The sequence below is a fragment of the Triplophysa rosa genome, linkage group LG17, assembly GCF_024868665.1.
Source record: "Triplophysa rosa linkage group LG17, Trosa_1v2, whole genome shotgun sequence".
In the NCBI taxonomy this organism is placed as follows: domain Eukaryota; kingdom Metazoa; phylum Chordata; class Actinopteri; order Cypriniformes; family Nemacheilidae; genus Triplophysa; species Triplophysa rosa.
In genome coordinates, this window is record NC_079906.1 from 18,235,256 (window position 1) to 18,256,215 (window position 20,960).

The following is a 20,960-nucleotide window of genomic DNA, read 5'->3' on the forward strand; positions in this document are numbered from 1 at the left end:
TTTTCCTAAATACATGTACAAATGTTACTGTTGTATTGCTTAAAAGGGAATATGAACTTGTTTTCTTTGCAGTATTTGAAGTCTGAAAAATACAGAACATCTATTCTGTTATTTTGACCTGTTTCTCCAGTTTTCATTTTCTGCAAATAAATGCAAATGGAGAGCCTCAGAGATGACGTATTTTTGTATGCAAAACCCAGAAGCGAGTTAGCATTTTAGGACTTCCGGTTCCATCGCTCCAAAGTCTGTGGGTTTTTTGAATGGGTTTTTGGTAAATTGCCCGAAATAAGGTCTGTGGTAAACAAAACCTATATAAATACGTTTTATTCTATGACATAAAACACACCAATTATAACCCGCTTGTGATTTTTTGAGGCCTTATTATGTCTTGAAAACGGCGGTTGCTAACAAGTTGCTAAAACGACGACGTCCTTTGGCGAGGACGTTAGACATCATCGCAGATATAAAGCTCACAAATAATGCAACATGGGCACAAATCGAAAGAGTGCTTGGTGGTGGTAACATTGATATCGAGCGACCTTAAGTGTAGTCTGTCTTGTAAACATCATAAACCTTTGTTAATCCCAGAGTTTATTTTTTGCGATCTTCCAAAAGTCTATGGGAAAAATGAATAGGCTTTCGGTCGAGGGAACCAGCGCGGCACTTACTTCCGGGTTAGCCTGCACAAGACAGACTTCATCTCTGAGCCTCTCCATAGAAACAATGTTTTTATTTGAAATTTGGGAGAAATATTGTTAGTAGATCAGAGAATAAAACAAAAATAACCATTTGACCTAAACGCATACCTGTGAAATGGTCTCTCGTAATTTTTTCTGCGGCTGTGCATGGGTCAAAGACGTTAAGATGTCCCCATCAAAATTTACAAAAGTGATTTTATGTCCATAGCAAGCACATTAAATGTAAGTTAAATGTCTTCTTTATACTTTATAAGTTTTTGGAGAATAAAATGTCAAAATTTGTTTGGAATAATGTTGCATTGTCATTCAGTGTAACAATATTTATGTATAAATTCAAACAACATGCTTATTCTGACTTGTACATATTAATATATATAAAAGAATAGGGGTGTATAATACATTTTATTGTGCTTTAAATTAGTAAAAAATCTTGACAAATGGGCAAAACCTAGGATAGAGGCAAATTCAAAAAAAATTACAACTAGTTAGCATTTGGTGTGAGAGTAATTAGTCTTTTAATACGTCATAAATTGATTTTTGTTGTGAATATACCTGACAAGATTGTTACACTGAATGACATTTTAGTGGGCGTCTTCTGTAAATCAGGGAAAATGTATGATATTTGTTTTTTGCTCAGAATTCAATTAAACAGCATACTTTTTCTTTTTTTTAACAACAACAATTTAAAGCAGTATTACACTTATTGTTTTTATGCTTAAACCCTTTTTCGTCGTTGATCTCAGGTCTTGCAGAACATGGTGCACTGTGCAGACCTCAGTAACCCCACCAAGCCCCTGCAGTTGTACAGACAGTGGACGGACCGCATCATGGAGGAGTTCTTCAGTCAGGGAGACCGAGAGAGGGAGCGTGGCATGGAGATCAGCCCCATGTGTGACAAGCACAATGCATCGGTCGAGAAGTCTCAGGTATGACAGCCCTATATACATATTTAAAAGAAATATATATTGATATACAACGCACATAGATGCCAGTAGCTTCAGATAAATATTTAGAAACGAAAGAAATACATGACATATTGTTCCAGCCCACAGTTTTTAAAACCCAATACAAATCACCATTCCTCCTTAGGTGGGTTTTATCGATTACATTGTGCACCCGCTGTGGGAGACGTGGGCAGACCTGGTGCACCCAGACGCCCAGGATATCCTGGACACGCTTGAGGACAACAGGGAGTGGTACCAGAGCACCATTCCACAGAGCCCCTCTCCAGCGCTGGACACCAACAGCGACGGGCGACGCACAACCGGCCAGGAGAAATTCCAGTTTGAATTGACTCTAGAGGAGGACGGAGAATCCGACACGGAGAAGGACAGCGGAAGCCCTCCCGATGAGGAGGAGGAGGAGGAGGAGGAGGAGGAGGAGGAGGAGGAAGAGGAAGAGGAAGAAGAGGAGGAAAACAGTTGTAGTGACTCTAAAACCCTTTGCACGCAGGACTCTGAATGTACAGAGATCCCCCTGGACGAGCAGGTGGGGGACGGACAGGAAGAGGACGACGAAGAACGGGAAATATCAGAACCCTTTGTTTTAGAGGAGGACGAGGAGTACACTGCCAACACATAACACAGTATGACACGGCACCCGGACTTTTTTATACGAGAGATGAGAAACACTTATGTTTTTTCATTGTCTGTTTTGCATACATCGTTGTTTTGAAGTGCTTTTTAACGTTCGCCTTTTTAACCTGGTTTTATTTTTCGTTCCTTGCTCTTTTACATCCACCCGTTGCAACCATTTTTGCACTCAGGAATATCCTTTCCACTTCCACCTTTCACTCATAGAAACAAGATAAATGAAAGGTCGATAAAAAGCTTGAATTTGTCTTTTATTCATGTTTGTGAGGTACTCTTTTTTTTTGTTTGTTTGGAGTGAAGCAGTATTTTAAAAACATTGAACTTAGAAAGCAGTCGTGTGATTTATACAGATTTTTCTCCAAGACACTACTTCTGTCCATCTGAAAGTGGTCATCGGAAGCATTTTAGCAGACACATTTTGGTAGAAATGACTACATGTTTTGAACCTCACGTCTTCCTTGATGCCTTGAATGTGTTATTTAGCTGGATTTAGTTGTCCGTTTAGTGTATCAAGCATTATTCAAAGTGAACGGACATGCTACCAAAGTGAAAAGACACACGAGACACAATCATCTGCAGATTCTGACATTTTGTTTCAGATAATCATATGTTCCATTAATCAGCCATCTTGTTCTGTTTGCTGCAGCCGTTCTACATTTAAAAATAATATTTTTAACATAACAACAGTCTACAATTTGTACAAATATGGTAATATTTGCTTACTGGACAAATTTTGACCATAAAATCTATTTTTCCCCACAAGAACAATAATAACTCAGGATTTTGGTCTAAAAAAGAATTTGGAATCAGCCTTAATTATAGAAATGTTTTAAATACATTCTTGCGGTGAATCCTGGGTGTTCACTTTATATACATAATTAATATTAATAATAAAACCATCACTACAAATAACAGTGCTAATAGTAATAGGTGCAGTATTATTATTATCATTATTATGTTTTTATTTATATCGTGGCTGTTTGTTTGGGCTTCATCTTACTAAGTTCTTTCCCAGAATTCACCTGGGTCGTGGTTGTTTGATCGCATATGTCCACGCCCACACCTGACATAAATACGTATTTTTCTCCATTTACCGGTTTCTTTTATGATCACATGACAATCAGCTTCAGTGCAAAATTTTAAGTGTATTTATTTTGTGTTTGCCAAACATTTTCACTCATGAAGATTTGATTGCTGCTGTACTCGTCTTTGCCAAGTGTCCTAATGTATAAACGTGGCTCTATTATTTTCTCGCTAGCATTATTTACGAATGCTCTTTGATGTGCTGGTAGCATATTAAAGCATTTTTGTCAAACTGTAGCATCAGCAATGCAGGCATTTGGGTCCGTTCTCCTAAATATACTTTAATACATATGCAGTAAATAGACTTAGTGAAATGTATACAATTCTGTATGATACTGAAGCCCCCTGTCATTGCTTTCTTTAATCGCTTTATTTAAAACTCATTCTGTTGCCAAGTTTTTCTATTTGTTAAGTTTCGTTTTTTTTTTTTGTGTATCCATTTCCTACATTGTTTCTCGTGTTTACATACACGTATTTATTGTGATGTACAGTACATATTGTTGCTCTTACCATGTTGTTGTAAACGATTATATCATCCCTTTTGGTGATGGTGTTGTATTATGGAACTCTTACTGAGAGAATGTTTGTTATTCTTAGTATATAATAATCCCATTGTTATGTGTCTCTAGAGAGATTGCGTAGAGAACGGGGAAAGCCAAATGATAGTCTTTCTTGTGTTTTTATTTTATTTGGCTTTTTTTTCGTTTTAGAAGAAAGTGGTTCTGTGGCCTGAGGGTTGTGCCTTACAGATAGATCTTTAGTTTTTAACCTCTTGCTGCACTAAAGTAACTGCTGGTTGGAAATTGACTTTGATGTTGCTTGTGCTTCTCCTGTGTATTTGGGATAAATGCTCCCAGAAAACAAAACGAAACATGTTTTGTAGACAAAAGTGTCAGACCTCATTGGACAGGGTAAAGCAGTGTATAAGAACCTCCATCGTGTTAACGTCTATGCTGTGTTCATTTGACTGAAACAGGCATTTTAGATTATCTAGAACATTTGTGTTTCTTGCAATATGAAAGAAAGAACAACACATTTGTGTCCGGGGAATAACAGGGCATTTTGATGTCTAGATTAAAAGAGGGTTAGAGACATCTTCACCAAAACTTAAATCTTCAAGTTTGGACTCGTTGACACATATACTGTAGATTCTTAATTGCCCGAAATGGATGAAATCAGTGTGTACGTTTTTGTTATCTTTTTAAATCACGAGAGAAATACACAAAGTGAATTTGGAAAAAAAAAAGAAATTTAGGGATAACTATTTTTCTGTTGTGTGACTTGAATGACAAATTGTCTGGAGGTTTCACAAGACCGCTTAGTTGTTTATCAGGCTCATTGTTTATTGCAGTCTATTGGATAGAACTGTAGAAATAAAAATTTACGTACGAAAAGTAGTAAAATCAAATAAAAATGTTTTTATATGCACCAAAATAAAAGCATGGGTTGACTCTATGATGACTCTTGTTTAATTTGAAAATGACCTTTGAGTTCAAGTCTATTGAGTTGAAGAAGAAAAATGATTATGTAAAAAGAATGAATCGGGACTTCAGGACCATGTCAAGGCCACGTTTATTTTGTCTGTACTTTTAAGCTTTCTTCATCTTTTTCTGTACATACAGTTGCACTGAAACATATCCAAACTCATCCGTAAAATGTCAGTACCCTCTCAATACATTACACATACGTTAAACACACACATAGAATTTATAAATATGTAGATGTTTATAATTCCCCTGAGAGACATGGGAATGATTGTGGATCCTAAAATTCGACGAATTTCTGCCTCGTACAAGATATTGCGGTATAATATGAATACACAGCAAGCCCTGAAACTACACCGTATATTGGTATAATGGAATAAAGGACGAGATTTGACGCTTGTTTTTGGCACAATCTTGCTAGTTTGCTATGTCAGTTGTCTTAAAAGGGATAGTCAACCCAAAAATGACAATTCTTTCATTGTTTATTCACCTTCATGTCATTCCAAACCTGTATGATGTTCTTCTACAGAACACAAAAGAAGATATTTAGAATAACGTTAGTTACCCAAGAACATTTCTCAAAATATATTCATTTGTTTTCCACAGAAGAAAGAGTCAAATACAGGTTCTGAATGACACGATGGGTGAATAAATCACAAATTTTTATTTTTGGGAGAACTATCCCGCCAAAAAAAGAGTTTAAGCCAGGTCAAAGATTTGAGGTTCAATAACTTATTTTTGCCTCAGAATACAGAAGCTTGTCAACAGCACTCGAGCCACGAAAAGCAAACAACCCGGACAGTAAACACTAGCAGCCACAGTCAGACTGCTGAGGAGGCATTGGGTTGTCGGTCAGTCTGGTAGTTGGCGCTCCCGTGGCAACGGAGGGGTCGGCCTCAAGTGTGTCGGACATCTTGTCACAAATGATGTCCACCAAGCGTTCAAATGTCTGCTTGACGTTGATATTGTCCTTTGCACTTGTCTCGAAAAAATCAAAACCTTTTGGGAAAAAGAGACTTACGGTAAGCATCTGAAATATACAAATATATGTGTATTTAATCTTGAGTTTTCACTCACCTAGTTGTTCTGCTAATAATCTTCCGTTGTCCACAGACACGATCCTCTCCTCCTCCATATCACATTTGTTTCCTGCAAGGATCACCTGTGCATTGTCCCAAGAGTACGTCTTAATCTGGGTCGCCCTGACACAAGACAGAAGAGAGCTGACATGCTTGTGAACAGTCAAAATGCAACTGATACATCTCCCGGTACAACATTTGCCAGACTCGTACAGAATTCTGACAGTTTTATTCTGGGAATATGTCATCATGCCATGCTGAAGCAAAGAGATCTAGTCCATTCTTTGCTTCTCTGAAAGAAAACCATTATTGGGTCATTTGTATTTTTATTTAGAACTTTAAATGACCCATATTTTCATATTTTGTGTTGCCTGTCTTGTGTACGTGTAACCTATTATTCTGTCCAATATGGGATTTGATCAAGAAAATAACAACAAACTGGTTACCATGTTAGTTTTGGTAACAATTTACAATAAGGTTTCATTTATTAGCTGACGCATTAGCTAATTCAACATAATTTTCTTATCTTTGTTGATATTTATACATATACAATTGTTGTTTTTTGTTTTCTCAGTTCATTGCGCATTTACTAAAGTCTTTGCTCTTATAAAAATGTTTTTCCATCTTACATTGTAAAAATTTTAAACTTAACTTAAAAAAGTTCAATCGAACTGACTTTTCAGGACACTTGAACTGAATTATAAAATGAATTTGAAATTGGTTAAACTAGATTTTTAAATCGGTTTGATATCAGAAAAGCCGATTTCATTTAACTTCAAAATTTAAAGCAGCTATTGAACTGAAGTTTTTAAGTTTAAATAGATGAATTTGCAGTATGGAGTTAACAAAATCTAGTTTAAAGGTTTAAAGGTTTTTGTTTAGTGTAATATGTCCTAGTTTTACATTGCATTTTATATGATAAAAACATAAAAAATATATTAATTATTTTTTCTTGTGATTTAATAAATCTTTTCCTAAAGAAAAAATTAAATGTGAAAGTACTATCTCCCATAAATGAGTGACATTATTTAGATTTTTTTTAAATGTGAAATTGATCAATATAATTTGAACACAGTACATATAAATGTAATTCTTCTGACATTAAAGTTTCAGATTTGTTTGATTTCTCTTCTTCTTAGTCTAAAAAGAATTCCTTTTCTAGATTGACTTTAAACCAAGGATATTTAGCCCATAATTTACCCCAGCATTTTCTATAGTGAAGACAGCAGGATTAATACATCAATGTTTCTATCACGCAGGTGAAAACAGGGGGCCACTCAATATGGTGAACCTGCTCCTTTTGAAAGCTAAGAGCTCTGTCTGTCATTTTAAAGATCTCACTGTCATCTTACCAGTCCTGCACTGCAGCGAAAGACTCTTCATTAGTGATGTCATACATGAGGATGAAGCCCATGGCTCCTCTGTAGTAAGCTGTGGTGATAGTCCTGTACCTTTCCTGTCCCGCTGTGTCCTACATAAAAAAACAGGATGTGTTTTAATCCACAAGGATGTGCGTTCAATTACTGCAAAAAGGGTACAATGCATAAAAACACAAACTAATGTTTTTTCTCTTCAACAGAGGAGAGAAGAAAACTGCACCTGTCGAGATAGCTCACAGGGGGTTTAAAGCTACAGAGAATCTGGTGGAAAAAGTGACTGAGTTGCTTTAGTCTGGAACAGATGCAGTCGATACAGCAAACGTGTGAAATGAAAGAGTGCGCAAGAGTCAAGACGGAGACTGAGAAATGATGTCGAGACTGGGGTTCATCACCTCTAAAAGTAGCACCGCTTTGGCTGAAAGACCAAAATAGCACATCGTGCCTCAATCTGGAGAGCAGATCGGTCCTGCTGATGGCAAGTTAAAAGGTCTATAAGGTGATAATGGCTTATGTTCTCTTTCCATAAGCCAGTGTTAATCATCACCTCATGTTATGTTTACATTGCACCGTGTCTGATTATCCACCCCTTCAGTGCTTTACCAACCATGAATCATTGACGCTCAGCTGAAAAAGCAGCCTGTCATTTTGTTATGTAGACAACATATTACCCAGATCTGTAGCTTGATCTGTTTGTCGTTCTTGTAGGCGGTTTTGACCTTGAAGTCGATGCCCACAGTGCTGACGAAGGCAGAGGTGAAGGTATCGTCAGCGTAGCGGAAGAGGAAAGATGTTTTTCCGACACTGCTGTTTCCAATTATCAACAACTTGAACATGTAATCAAAGTTTTGATCAGCGTTTTCCTTTTGTTTATTGTCTTGTGTTGCCATCTAGGAGAACATAAAGAAGTACAATAAATTGCAGGATACACAATAATAGTAGATAAACTCCAGCAAAAATGAATTAAGCCTGTTGGGTAAAGTTGTCTTCTTTTTAAGTGTAACCTACTGCTCTGTCCAATACGTGTGTCGTCTTTGATTATTTCATTTATTTGCATTATTATTTGTGTGGTCTCAGCTATGATAAAGACACGTCCATTTCACGCATTCGTGTTTCTTTTGCGTCGTAGTGTGTTTGTTTGGTTATCGATTTCAAATAACAACAACAGTTTTCAGAAATCAGTTAAGGCACCTTTAATACAAATACAATTTTTTTTGTTCATCTTTATGCATTAATTCATGTTGCAGAAAAAGCATTGAAAAAAAAAACATGGCTGAAATGTCTGCTGTTTTTAATACTTGCACTTTTATCACTTTTTGTACACTTGCATGTAAAATAAAAGGATATATCAATTTGTCTGTTTCCAGTGTGCGGACTATTCTTACTTTGTTGATGTTAACAGATACAGTTATTGATTTAAAAATGAATTATGAAATGTTGAAATGAACACGTATGCTCTATAAGTGTTATTTTTGTGAGATCGATAGGCCTAGTATAACAAGCGAATCCTTGTGAATGGTTATCGAGTCAGTGTAATTATAGCCACATACTGTATATAATATACTCTCATATTTAATGAAAGATTTCGTTAAAGTATTTTACAAATGATACAATTATGCATTATAGCCTACAATGTTCCAGCAGAGTTCAACTCAGCACCGGGAGCTGTCCATGGCTGCGCCTCGAAACGTACTGTAGTTACGATCCTGCTGACAGTGTCGTACAGCAACGCGCATATCATACGGACAATGTTGTCTAAGTAGTCAGCTCACTAGGTTTTGAGACGAAGCCCATGTCTCTTTCCTGTCTGAGGATTTTAAAGGGCCGGTGTATTTCAAAAAGAGGAAAATGAAATGCTTACTGAAGTGTTTAGAAACCTATAATAAACATCCATTATTAAAACACGTCATTGTACAATAGACAGGGAGACACGTATTTTAAATGGAAAGATTACCATTGGTAAGACTTCAAAACAAGCAATTCTTACATGTAAATAATGGTGAATTAGCAGCTTTTGATCAGACTGCTTTTCTATGTTGCGTTCATTATTCAGCAAGGCTAATCCTGATCTTAAACTACATCGATTTTTGCGTTATGGCTAAATAAGCTTTTTGCGAGGCACCCATTTCGATCATTAAAAAGGTGTATTTAACGCGTAAATCTCTCTTACCTTCCCGTATAAATCCATTGTTTCAGACAAGCAATACAACCGATGCGATAAACGGAGTCTGGGTTTGATAAAGTCCTAATAAATGATAGTTTTTTTCCGCTTTGGAGAGGTGGAGTCGGCTGTTTGGGATAAATGTTGGATGCGGTGATGCTTGCAATGGACGTCAGCAGACGCTCGCACTCTCCACCCATTCATCCCACATCCGCCCAGAGCGTGAATACTCGCTGTCGACAGCAGGGGGCAGAGCTGAAAAGACAAAAATCACACAGATCAGATTCACACGCATGTCACGTATCATCTTCAAAACTAATTGGTAATGCAATAAATGTAATGGAATAATAATAAATTAAAAATGTTAACATTATTAATGTATATTATACGCAAATTTTATGCAACTAAAATATGATTAATAAGATTTTACAATAAAAATACAAACACTGCAATGTATAAGTCAAGAATATTATGATGACCACTTAAAAATCTTGTGTTTAGGTTTATTTTAGAATTTGACAAAAAGGATTTTATAGCCCAAATATGGCCTATTTTGTCTTTGCGTGAGCATTGTCTGTCATTTTAGTCATTGCATTGCTAAATTACGATCTAAAATCTATTATGAGTTTTTAAAATCAAATTTCATATTAATTTTTTATTGTCAAGTTTACTAACAAAAACATCAACACATGATTTGGTGACTGAAGTAAGGCTGTAGATATACAATATAAGAGAGTCTCTGAATAAGAGAGCTATCAAAACTTGAGCTTTACAAATAATTTGTTTGTTTTTCTTCTCTATAGTTTTTTAATTTGCTTTGTTGTGTACGCATAATGGCATAAATGTCTTGGATAGTATAAACATGTATGTTTCATGTTGCTTTAATAAAAAAATACGATTTTATATTCATCAGTTATGCGAACGTCATAAGATACGACTTTCCAATAGGAAGCTTCCAGTGTGACGTCAGCACAACATCATTAATATTCATATGCCAAACCTTCCCCCATCCCACTCTCGCATGCGCGTGCGTTGTTTACATGAACGTCACGCTTTCCTCGTACAAACGCCCACTTTATACGCTCAAAAGGTAAACCAGACTTTTAATTGTTTTATATGCCGTTAAATGCGTTTTCATGAGATATGCAGGCGTAAAAGGATCTCTAGGAATGAGATGACATTATATATGCGAGGTCGAGCATATGCGCATTCGTTGTTTGTGAAGGCAATACCATCTTATATATTCGCGCGCATATGCTACTAAAACTTGTATTAGGTGCTACATAGTTGGTGCATGGTGTGCAATGTTCATTAAATAATTTTCTCGGACAAAAATCGTAGCTTTTCCCAAACAAAACATTGGATTCGTGGCCCCCTCTAGTGGACAAAGTCCACCAGCGCTTTTAAACTACAGTTCTTCAAAAACGATCCACTTCTGTTCATAAAACGTCATGCGCATTTGTGTGTTTTTCTCCCCACTAGTATTTCATGATGGAGGATCCTGTTGAGATATTCCTACAGGATAAAAGTTGAAAACTCTCTAATGCTGCCAGTGAAAAGCCAGTTGTCACAGCTGCCTCAGGAGCTTTGCTTATGGGGTTTTATGGCCTCTGGACTTTATTTGCACTTCCTGGCTTTCGGAAAGTACCAGTATGTCTCAAGGTACCACGTTTTATTGGCAGGCACATAACTGCCTTTGATTGGGTAAATCGATCATACTGTATTTACAGTTCAAAAACCCCAAGTACTATCTTTTAAGATGGCAACAATCGGATACACTTGGATACAGTGCCTGCTGAGAACAGGGACAAAACCAATAAATCAATTACTGATCTAAGTGAAATTAATATTGTGCAGGTACCTTATTTACCCTCCAGTAGAACACAGACCCAGAATGTTATGAAACTGCTGCATGGGAGAGCGGGAAGCCTGGCAGATCTGGGCTCTGGTGATGGAAGACTGGTAAGCCTTAAACATAAAGACTTTGAGATTTTTAAATAACTTAAAAAGAAATAAAACATAATATATATATTTTTATGCATTTGTTTGTATTCGATTGCATGGACAGTGGCATTAACAAAGATGTTTATATATTTACCCGCATCGCATTTAATATTTTTAATACATGTAAATCTCTGTGTGCTTTGAGAGATTTACAAATGAAGTTACTCCCATCCGAGCACTTTCTGTTTCAGATGTTTATGATGGCTTTCTACAGATGACTACATTCTCACCACAATACATGGTGAGATGCGTAGCTGCTGGGTAGGGGAGGGACATTATCGCATATCAATTGTAGAGAAAAATCTCCAACAAAATATCAAAAGAACAACATATTTGAAAACAACTGGGCTATTATAACTTTCGCATGAAATATGCGGTATTCTTAAATACCGGGGCCTTGAGATGACTCATGTAGGTTATTTTTATGGTTTCCATTTTTCACCGTGAATGCGTCTGCCTGTGGCTGCCTCTTTTGTGTTCCAAAATAGATGCCATTAACACCGTAAGCGGCTCAAGTTAGGTTGAAATAGAAATAAATAAATAAAATAGCACTTTGTCACCCTTTGCAGTCTTGCTGTTAAGATTATTCCTCTTGGTTTCTTTCATACATGGAAACATGCAAAGAATTGGGACACAGTCAGTCTGCTTCACGTCCGGCTGATGTATTACACAAGTCCTGGTTCTCACAGTACAAGTTTGGATGTGTTTTTGTAGGTGTTTGCTGCTACTGTAGTGGGATTCGAGTGCACTGGTTTTGAAATCAATTCTATTCTAAATGGATATGCCAGAGTCAAGGGAATGTGGAAAGGAATACCCCCCAGCACTGCCAGTTTTATAAACCAGGACTATTGGAAGGTAGGTTATTTTCACAGGTGAAGTCTGTCAATTTTGCACCAAATGGCACAGAAAACGGAATGACTGTTGGATGGTAGTCCCACCCACAGTCTTAAACAATTGGAATAACAGTCACAGTGCAATTTTCAGAAAAAAGATCAAGGTTATGAATGATTTAAAAGTGTTAACTATGCACATTATACTACAATAGTAGAAAGTGTTTTAATAATGGAAACACTTCCTGTTGATGATTCAGTTTGAACATTTCCTTTTCACAGGCCGATTTGTCCAAATATAACAATGTGACTGTTTTCTTGGCACCCGGAGTGGTGAGTACTCGCAGATGTCCATTCTGCAGTTAAACTGAGCTGATAAAGTGACAAAAATACCATTTGATTATTTTAACTAAATTACAAAAAGCTATCGTTATATCATGCAGAGATATTTCCTTTGTTTTGTAGCCTGATTTATTTCTGATTTTACAGAGATTTAAAAGAAAACTACTTAAATGAAATGTACTATCTCTCTGCCGATAATAATGCAGAGGCCAATACGTGCTTTGCAGATGGAGGTGCTGGGTAGAAAACTGGAGATGGAGTTACCTGATGAGGCTCGTGTGATTGCCTGTCGGTTCCCGTTTCCTGACTGGACTCCTGCAGCCATTGAGGGTGAGGGACTGGACCAGACCTGGGCATATGATATGCGTACCGTACGAAAGCTTTCATCACAACCTGCCACTAAATAAAAGGTTACATTTAACATACCGAGAAGGTTTTATCGAGAGTGACTTAGTGTGTATTCAAGGTATTCATTTAATCAGTTTGTGTGTTCCCTGGAAATTAAACTTGTGTTCTTGATTTTGCTCCAGTCAGGCTTGATAGCATGGCTGCTTGACTATATTATAAAAATAAACTGCTCATTGTCATGACCTGGGTCTGCGTCCTAGAATGGTAAATATGTGAACACGTGTCTCCATCACGTGCAGGTAATTGAGTTAATGCTGGAGACTCATAGACTGAACTTGACCTTTTAAATTTAAAGTTTAAAGTCTCAAACACATGATACAGATTAGATGAATTTCTAATCCAAGTCAAGATGTCATGTGTCATTTTAGCCACACGGTGATGCTCTCACGCTCCTTTATGAATCATTTTTAGGGACAGTTTTGCTTTTGTACTAATATGTTTATGAAGGTTAGCGCTTCAACATAGGTCGTCAGGACAGTAAGTACCTGAACTTCAAATATAGTGTTATATCTGCAGTCTTAAGATCTTGAGGTGTTTTTAAACATAGAAGACAATGATAAAATGGTCTTAAATTCAATTTAAATGGAATCATTTTACTACATCTGTGTTTATGTATAAGGTATGGCGGTTAATAGGCCTATATATTGTTTCTTAAAGGAATACTCCTCCCAAAAATGAAATTTCTGTCATCATTTACTCACCCTCAAGTCAAATTTCTTCGTTCTGATGCGCACAAAGAAAGATATTTGGAAAAATGTCAGCAACTGACAGTTCTGGGACATCATTGACTACCATAGTTAGAAAAATTATTATTATTTTTTTGTTGTTTGTTCTGTTGAACACAAAATTAGATATTTTGAAGAATTTAGGAAAGCAAACAGTTCTAGGGCACCTTTGACTACCATTTAAAATTTTCCTACTATGGTAGTCATCCCTTTAACCGTGGACCCCGGGCGCACTGTGCATTTACAAAATTCAATCTTACCTCAAGGTGACCTAAAATAATTGTAAATAAATGAAACAAACCATAGGCCTACTTTAAGATGTAAAAATCGCGATTTTCTGACTTATAAAGACTATACATTTTTCTAGTTAAGTTTTGAAGTAAAAAAGATAGACTTATTTATAGGACGTTTAACCAGCAGTGCGCACGTTCGTTGACGCTACAGACAGAATCGACGAGACATATATGGTCTTCCTCTCTCGTGACGCAGTTCGTGTAGAGGCTCGCGCGCGGGCGCTGAGATATAAAACAGGAGACGCGCCGGCACAACAGTTCAGTACACACAGTAACAAAAGCCATGGAGACACTGAGGAATATCTCTTATCCATCAATAGCGAGCCACAACGAAAAAATGTGTGAGCTCAATAAAATAAGTGAGCAAGGATGGAAAAAGGCAGAAGATAACAGCCGGACGGGCACAGAGTATTCAAGAATCATTACAGATCCCAACACTGGAAAATGTTACTGCCGGGGGAAAGTTCTGGGAAAGGTAAAGGGCTTATTATTCTTGCATACAATTATTAAAACATATGATAAACACATGCAAATGATATTATTTATGCATATCCTTATATTATGTATAAATAGACGCTAATGCATGTAATGGCATTTGCTTTTGAAAGTCTCTTTATATCTTCGTCGTGTCTTTTCTTTCATTGTGCCGTTAGGGAGGCTTCGCAAAGTGCTATGAGATGACCGACCTGTCTTCAAGTAAAGTCTATGCAGCCAAAATCATCCCGCACACGCGCGTGTCCAAACCGCACCAGAGAGAAAAGGTAGAGCTCACGACACATGTAAAGGACATTCCACAAGTGATGCATCGAGACCCCTCTGATCTTTTCTATTCTATTCCAGATAAACAGAGAGATCGATCTGCACAGATCTCTAATCCATAAACACATAGTGCATTTCTATCACCACTTTGAGGACAAAGACAACATCTATATTCTGTTGGAGTATTGCAGCAGAAGAGTAAGTCGTCAGCTTTCATATGGGCTGAATATAAAAGTGGAACTTAAATCCCTGTGTGTTTTATAGTGAGGATGTATCAGGTAATGATCAGTGTTTATGTTTATACAGTCGCTGGCCCATATACTGAAGGCACGAAAAGTCGTAACGGAACCAGAGGTGAGGTATTACCTGAAACAGACGGTGTCTGCTTTAAAATACCTTCACGATCAAGAGATTCTGCACCGAGACTTGAAACTAGGTACGTATGACACTCACTTTATTTGATGCATTTGAAAATTCATTCAGTTTCTTAGAAGTAACATTTTTTGGTCTTTCTCAGGCAACCTGTTTGTGACTGACTCAATGGAGCTTAAACTGGGAGATTTTGGGCTGGCTGCCAAGCTAGAGCCGGTGAGCAACAGGCGCAGAACAATCTGCGGTACGCCCAACTACCTGTCGCCGGAAGTTCTGAACAAACAGGGTCATGGATGGGAGTCTGACGTGTGGGCTCTGGGCTGTGTCATGTAGGTTTAATCATGCTCATGTTCTCTTCAGAGTATTTTTAGAAACTGCTCCATATGAACAGGCAGTTTGATTTAGCTTTAGTTCTTATATACAGTATAATAGCAGCATTTGGAATCATTAGTTAGTCTTGTAATGCATGACCTGTACGACCCCCAGGTACACCATGCTGACCGGCAAACCTCCATTTGAGACCACTAACCTGAAGGAGACGTACCGATGTATCCGAGAGGCACGTTACACTATCCCCCCCACCCTCTCTCTCCCCGCCAAACAGATCATCTCCAGCATGCTCGCGCAGGACCCCGTGGACCGCCCGCACCTGGATGACATCATGCGGCACGATTTTTTCACCCAGGTGAGTTTATTTGTCGGTTTCTTCAGCGTATCAGCCAAGCTTTTGACCTTTCGTCCACATCTAATGTTGCCATGATCATGTCGCAGGGCTTCATGCCAGAAACCCTCCCTGTCAGCTGCTGTCACTCCGCTCCGGACTTCCACATTTCCAGTCCAGCCAAGAGCTTCTTCAAAAAGGCAGCTGCTGCTCTTTTCGGCGGAAAAAAGGACAAAGCCAAGTATTATGAAAACATAAGTAAGTGGTTAGTTTCCTAATTCATAAGAAATACATTTTCCAGACTCGTGTTGTAGACTGGCACTACACAGATTTTTGTCCAATCGGATGCTTTTTAGAGTTGAGAATGACCCGCCCTCCAGTACCCCTTTCCAGTGATGAACAAATCAGAACTGTGACATAACTACAACCTGTTGTCTTAAAAAAAAAGGATTCTTTCAATACGTCCTGTCTGAACGTCCTGTTCCAATAGGAAATAATAGGAACCATGTAATCAGCTTGCTTTCATTTAAGACGAACCCATTGCTCACTGTCTGTCGTCCATCCCACAGATCGGTTAGCCAAAGAAGAGGAGGACATCTTCAAGCTCCGTCAAGACCTTAGAAAAACCACCATCAGCAATCAGATAACTACGCACTTATCCGAGGTGAGCAGTGTTCCCTTTTTAGCCGCCTATAATAAGGAATTCATCATCGGCTGTGAGATATTTATGAAGGTTAAGTGTTAGGTCATGCATGACACACATACGTCACTGTTCTTCCCCTTTAGGAAGTAGGAACTCCGTCAGCACCTACAAGAAAGCCCGTTACCCAGGCAACTGCCGGAAGCCCGCAGACAAGAGATACCATTCACTTGATTGTTAGAGGCAGCCTGGGCAGCTGTAGTAGCAGCAGTGAATGTGAGTATGTGTGTGTGTGGGTTTCACCTGTTAGTCCATGCATGGATTTTTTCACCCTGTGCTCAATTAGTAAGGCAAGCTGACGTGTTGTATCCCGCTGTCTCTCTGTAGGTCTTGAAGACAGCACCACCGGTACTGTGGCCGAAGCTGTTGTTAGTGTGTTGAGGGGCTGTCTGGAACACATGCCCAAAGGTGAGCGAGCTGTTTGCTGTTGCAAATCTATTTCTATAGATAAAAAGGAAATGCGAAGTCTTTGCATCTGAAAGTACTTTTTTTCCCGCAGCTGACAGCCTGCCTAGAGGAAACGGTTGTAATAGCTTGAAGTGGGTGACTAAGTGGGTGGACTATTCCAACAAATATGGCTTTGGTTATCAGTTGTCTGATAACACGGTGGGCGTCCTTTTCAACAATGGAACGCACATGAGTCTCCTCTCTGACAAGAAGTAGGTGCTTCAAGTTGACTGCTTGGTTACTCAGTTCCGCTGCGGGGTTTTTTAACTCCAGGTTCACATGTTCACATGCCATTTGGATTCCTTTAAAAAAACATAGCCGAACGTTACGCAATACGTATTCATGTGGTGGTTAAAAATGATCAAAGATACATTAACAACACAATTGAAATGTCTTTTTGAAACCTACTGTAAAAACACATATATTAAGTATTCTACCCGTCTTAACGTTACTATTTCATTTCAACATACTATTTTACACTTTTTAATGTCTTTACATCACTCATCGAATTCAACTTGTTAAGCCTATGCAACTTATTTTCATAAGTTACAGCAACTCACCACTGGCCAAAATGAGAAATTATTTGAATTAAAATAGTTAGTAGTACTTACTAAGGAATTTTTACGCAGTGGATTACTTGGCCAAATGTCAGTGTTACACAATATTGCCTAGAGATATCTTTACAGTTAACAAAAAATATGTTGACAAGGCAATTATAGTTTATGAAAGAGAAAAAAATGACACGCTGGACCTTTAAAAAAGAAGATCTCCAAAATGTGTAGTGTTGGGTAACATTGATCTACATCCTCAAAGTGACCATAAAAGTAAAAAAAAACAATACACCAACATCCTCAAAATGTCGATTTTATTACAAATGGCCTTACTTTTAAAATACTGAAATAAGAGGAAACATTCAACAACCTCTCCTCAACATACCTTATTTGTATAGTAGAAGCAAACTGTGAGTGTTATGGAGCATTGACTATGTATTAATAAATCTTTGATGTTTATGTTTTGTAGGACTGTTCATCAGTATGCTGCTCTGGGCCAGAAGGCTGTTTTCTCTGTTCTTGATGCTCCTGAGTGTGTTGTCGCCCAGGTCACCATCCTCAAGTACTTTTCTCACTACATGGAAGAGAATTTGATGGATGTGAGTGTACTGGATTTCAGTGTCATCACTGTATTCAAGTTTGTAGACTAACACCTTTAGAACTAGACTAGAAATTCTCATGTTAACTTTTATACCGTATAATTGATATCTGATGTTTCACACAGGGTGGGGATGTGATAAGTGAGCCTGACACCCAGAAGACCAGAATATATCTTCTACAGTGGCTGAAATCGGACAGAGCTTTACTGATGCTTTTCAACGATGGCACTTTCCAGGTAAAATTACAGTAATCGCACTTCATTTCAATACGGCTAATAGCGAATAGATAACTCGTACTCCCACGAACTTCTGCAGAAGTTCATTCCGCATGTAAAAGCTTCTGTCTTATGTCCTATACGCCCATGAAGACCTCTGGGTAGTTGCACTCTGGAGTAGTGCAGATGAAAAGCTGTGTATAATACAGCACTGTGGGAAGCAGAAGGTCACAAGCCTTGCTGTAATAACATCCTGTATCCTGTGAGAGCATTTCACAGCAGTTCAAGAATAACAAAAGTTATTTTGTTCATCTCCCATCAGGTGAACTTCTACCACGACCACACCAAGCTCATCCTGTGCACGCAACAGGAGGAATACCTGCTTACGTACATCAACGAGGAACGAACGTCCACCACCTTCAAACTGAGCGAGCTGCTTGCCGCGGGCTGCACCTCAGATCTGCGCAGCCGTCTCGAGTATGCATTGAATATGCTGCTGCAGCGCTGTAGCTGAGAACAGTTAGAACCGATGGAGAACCGACAGCTTCCATGGAAATGTTTTGGATAGCTGAAGCAGACTTACTGGATTAACAAGGCCTGATGTTTAGAGACTGGGCGGCTGATAAGGAATGATGTGACATGCTGAAGTATCGGACTGCTTGAATGACAAAATGTTGATGGATCACCTGCATGCCATGACCTGCAAAAATTATTGTTTGTTCTTGAGATTTGTTTTCCCCCTCTGTCCAAACCAATTATTTATTGTGTACATAGTTTCCTATTTATTTATTTAATGAATAAAACACAGTTCTAACATTTTTGCAACATTGTTTTTCTGTGTAGATTTCTTTAGATACCATAGCTACATGGATTGAGCACTTTAAACATTATAGGGGCCCTTGGGCCACCATTACTCCATTATTCTAAGACTACTGGAACAACTGAAGTAAACCAGGTTCATTCAAAGTTAAATCAATATAACAAAGTCTGTCAAAATAAGAGTGTTAAAATAACCTCATACAGTTTCCTAAATAACGAGGTCTAAAATGAGCCATAGAGAAACTGAGGCACATGACAAAGAACTATGATGTCATGAGTCCACATTGTAGATAGTCATCTGTAAGATGATAGAAAGGAGGAAGCATGACATTAATATTTTGATAAATGTTGAATGAATGTGACTACTGTTCCTCCATTTCATAATTAAAGAAAGCCTTTGAAATAAAACTCAGAGTAAGAATTTGGCCTCATCTATTTTACCTGACCACACCTGAAGTGGTAAATCTGAAATATTACTGGCACGTCATATGATCTTAGTGGAATATAAAATCTTATCATCAAAAATAATAACCGGCTAAATAGAACTGACCCAAAACTTTTGATGCTATTCATGCAAACTTCTGTAACAGCCCATTTGACAGGTACTCTTGAGAGGAAAGAACTAGACCAGCTAATAAAAAAAGGCTAAAGCAAAGACGTTGTTCAATAGATTCCTCGTGAGTAAGACCTTAACATAATGAAGATCTTCCACTATCAAAACCTCTATCTTTCACAGATTTCGAGCATCATTGCTTTTCAATCCTTTAGGGAAAAATTACTCATTTCTTTTCACCGATTTGCGTTATTTTAAAAGAAATGCATTATGTTATTCTGTAATTTCCTGACCTGTCTAAAAATCACTCTGGCAGACATTGAACAAACCTAATCTTGAGCAAGAATGAGTCAAATGCTCTTCAAAGACACTGAATTCTCTGCCAACTCTACAGCCTAGCGCGTACGTCCCTGGTATGCGCGTGCGTTGGCGTATTTGTTCTTGCGTGTCTTTGTTTATCGGCCTGTGCATATGTGAAACTGGCCTCTGAAGTAATATCACATAAATATGGTTTTAATGCACGTGTTGCACTGATACGTAGGCTTCACAGACTCACCACAGGGATGAGATGATGATGAAACATTTGTATCAAGCGCTCCGTCATTTCCCAAACCGATCCAACCCTCAGATTTCACATTTGACCCTGTGGGGTGGATTAAAATTGGAAAGGAAAGCAGAGGCTAAAAATCAATAACCAGAAAAGATCAGACAACAAAAAATGCTTTTTCTTATTTTCATGAGCCCACACGCTTCCACACTGTGAATTTCTTAGTGAGTCTATGAAAACCAATGTGAATGCAGGGTGAAGAAAGAGTTAAAAATGTTTGGAGGATATATATTCAATTGCATTACAATCACTCGAGTAATCAGCTCTACAATCTCCTTGACATTTCGATCAAAGGAAAACTAGTTTGGATACCCAGAGACCAGCAGTTCTATGAAACGCAGATAGGGGCTGGAAAAGTATACTTTAAATTTGCTCATTGTGTTCAGTCTAGGATCAGAATTCTTTCGGGTCCAAAGTCACATGTATTCCACATGGAAGAAAGGCAATTGGCACATTATCTTGCTATGAATAACTGTCTTGTTGCTGAAACACAGTGGGTCCCCACTTGGCTAACAGGTTTAATTCAGTTTCTGACGTCAGAAATCACATTTTAAAAAGAACAGAGCTTTAGTTAGAACAGAGTTTTTTACATACAGTATTAT

General features: G+C 38.0%; 4 protein-coding genes across 9 annotated transcripts in view; 3 read left to right on the top strand and 1 right to left on the bottom strand.

The window, feature by feature from the left end:
- Positions 1–4,821, top strand: part of pde4d (phosphodiesterase 4D, cAMP-specific) — a 108,793-nt gene extending 103,972 nt beyond the window's left edge. For all 5 annotated transcript variants that reach the window (XM_057356208.1, XM_057356209.1, XM_057356210.1 and 2 more), the window contains exons 14-15: positions 1,442–1,624; positions 1,788–4,821. In XM_057356208.1, coding sequence (XP_057212191.1) covers positions 1,442–1,624; positions 1,788–2,279 — 675 coding nt within the window. In that variant the 3' untranslated portion in view covers positions 2,280–4,821. The remainder of the gene's footprint in view (positions 1–1,441; positions 1,625–1,787) is intronic.
- A 113-nt stretch (positions 4,822–4,934) lies between these two features.
- Positions 4,935–9,694, bottom strand: rab3c (RAB3C, member RAS oncogene family). Its single transcript, XM_057356682.1, has 5 exons — positions 9,483–9,694; positions 7,984–8,202; positions 7,289–7,407; positions 5,935–6,059; positions 4,935–5,856 (listed from the first exon to the last, which is right to left on the bottom strand). Exons 1-5 carry the CDS (start codon positions 9,498–9,500, stop codon positions 5,666–5,668), a joined length of 672 nt encoding a protein of 223 aa, XP_057212665.1. The 5' UTR covers positions 9,501–9,694; the 3' UTR covers positions 4,935–5,665.
- A 758-nt stretch (positions 9,695–10,452) lies between these two features.
- si:dkey-190g11.3 (uncharacterized protein LOC567059 homolog) lies at positions 10,453–13,239 on the top strand. Of its 2 annotated transcripts, XM_057357227.1 has the most exons (6): positions 10,453–10,563; positions 10,956–11,135; positions 11,331–11,435; positions 12,192–12,332; positions 12,590–12,640; positions 12,877–13,239. In XM_057357227.1, exons 2-6 carry the CDS (start codon positions 11,067–11,069, stop codon positions 13,054–13,056), a joined length of 546 nt encoding a protein of 181 aa, XP_057213210.1. In that variant the 5' UTR covers positions 10,453–10,563; positions 10,956–11,066; the 3' UTR covers positions 13,057–13,239. The 2 variants fall into 2 exon arrangements, with proteins under 2 accessions (XP_057213210.1, XP_057213211.1); XM_057357228.1 differs by lacking the exons at positions 10,453–10,563; positions 10,956–11,135 and adding an exon at positions 11,669–11,718 and having other exon boundaries at positions 11,326–11,435.
- A 125-nt stretch (positions 13,240–13,364) lies between these two features.
- On the top strand, positions 13,365–19,204 carry plk2b (polo-like kinase 2b (Drosophila)). Its single transcript, XM_057357226.1, has 14 exons — positions 13,365–14,550; positions 14,729–14,836; positions 14,916–15,032; positions 15,141–15,270; positions 15,352–15,535; positions 15,693–15,891; positions 15,978–16,125; positions 16,437–16,531; positions 16,654–16,783; positions 16,895–16,975; positions 17,067–17,226; positions 18,035–18,164; positions 18,290–18,400; positions 18,702–19,204. The coding sequence occupies exons 1-14, from the start codon at positions 14,359–14,361 to the stop codon at positions 18,891–18,893; spliced, it is 1,977 nt and encodes a 658-aa protein (XP_057213209.1). The 5' UTR covers positions 13,365–14,358; the 3' UTR covers positions 18,894–19,204.
- Positions 19,205–20,960: the final 1,756 nt, after the last annotated feature.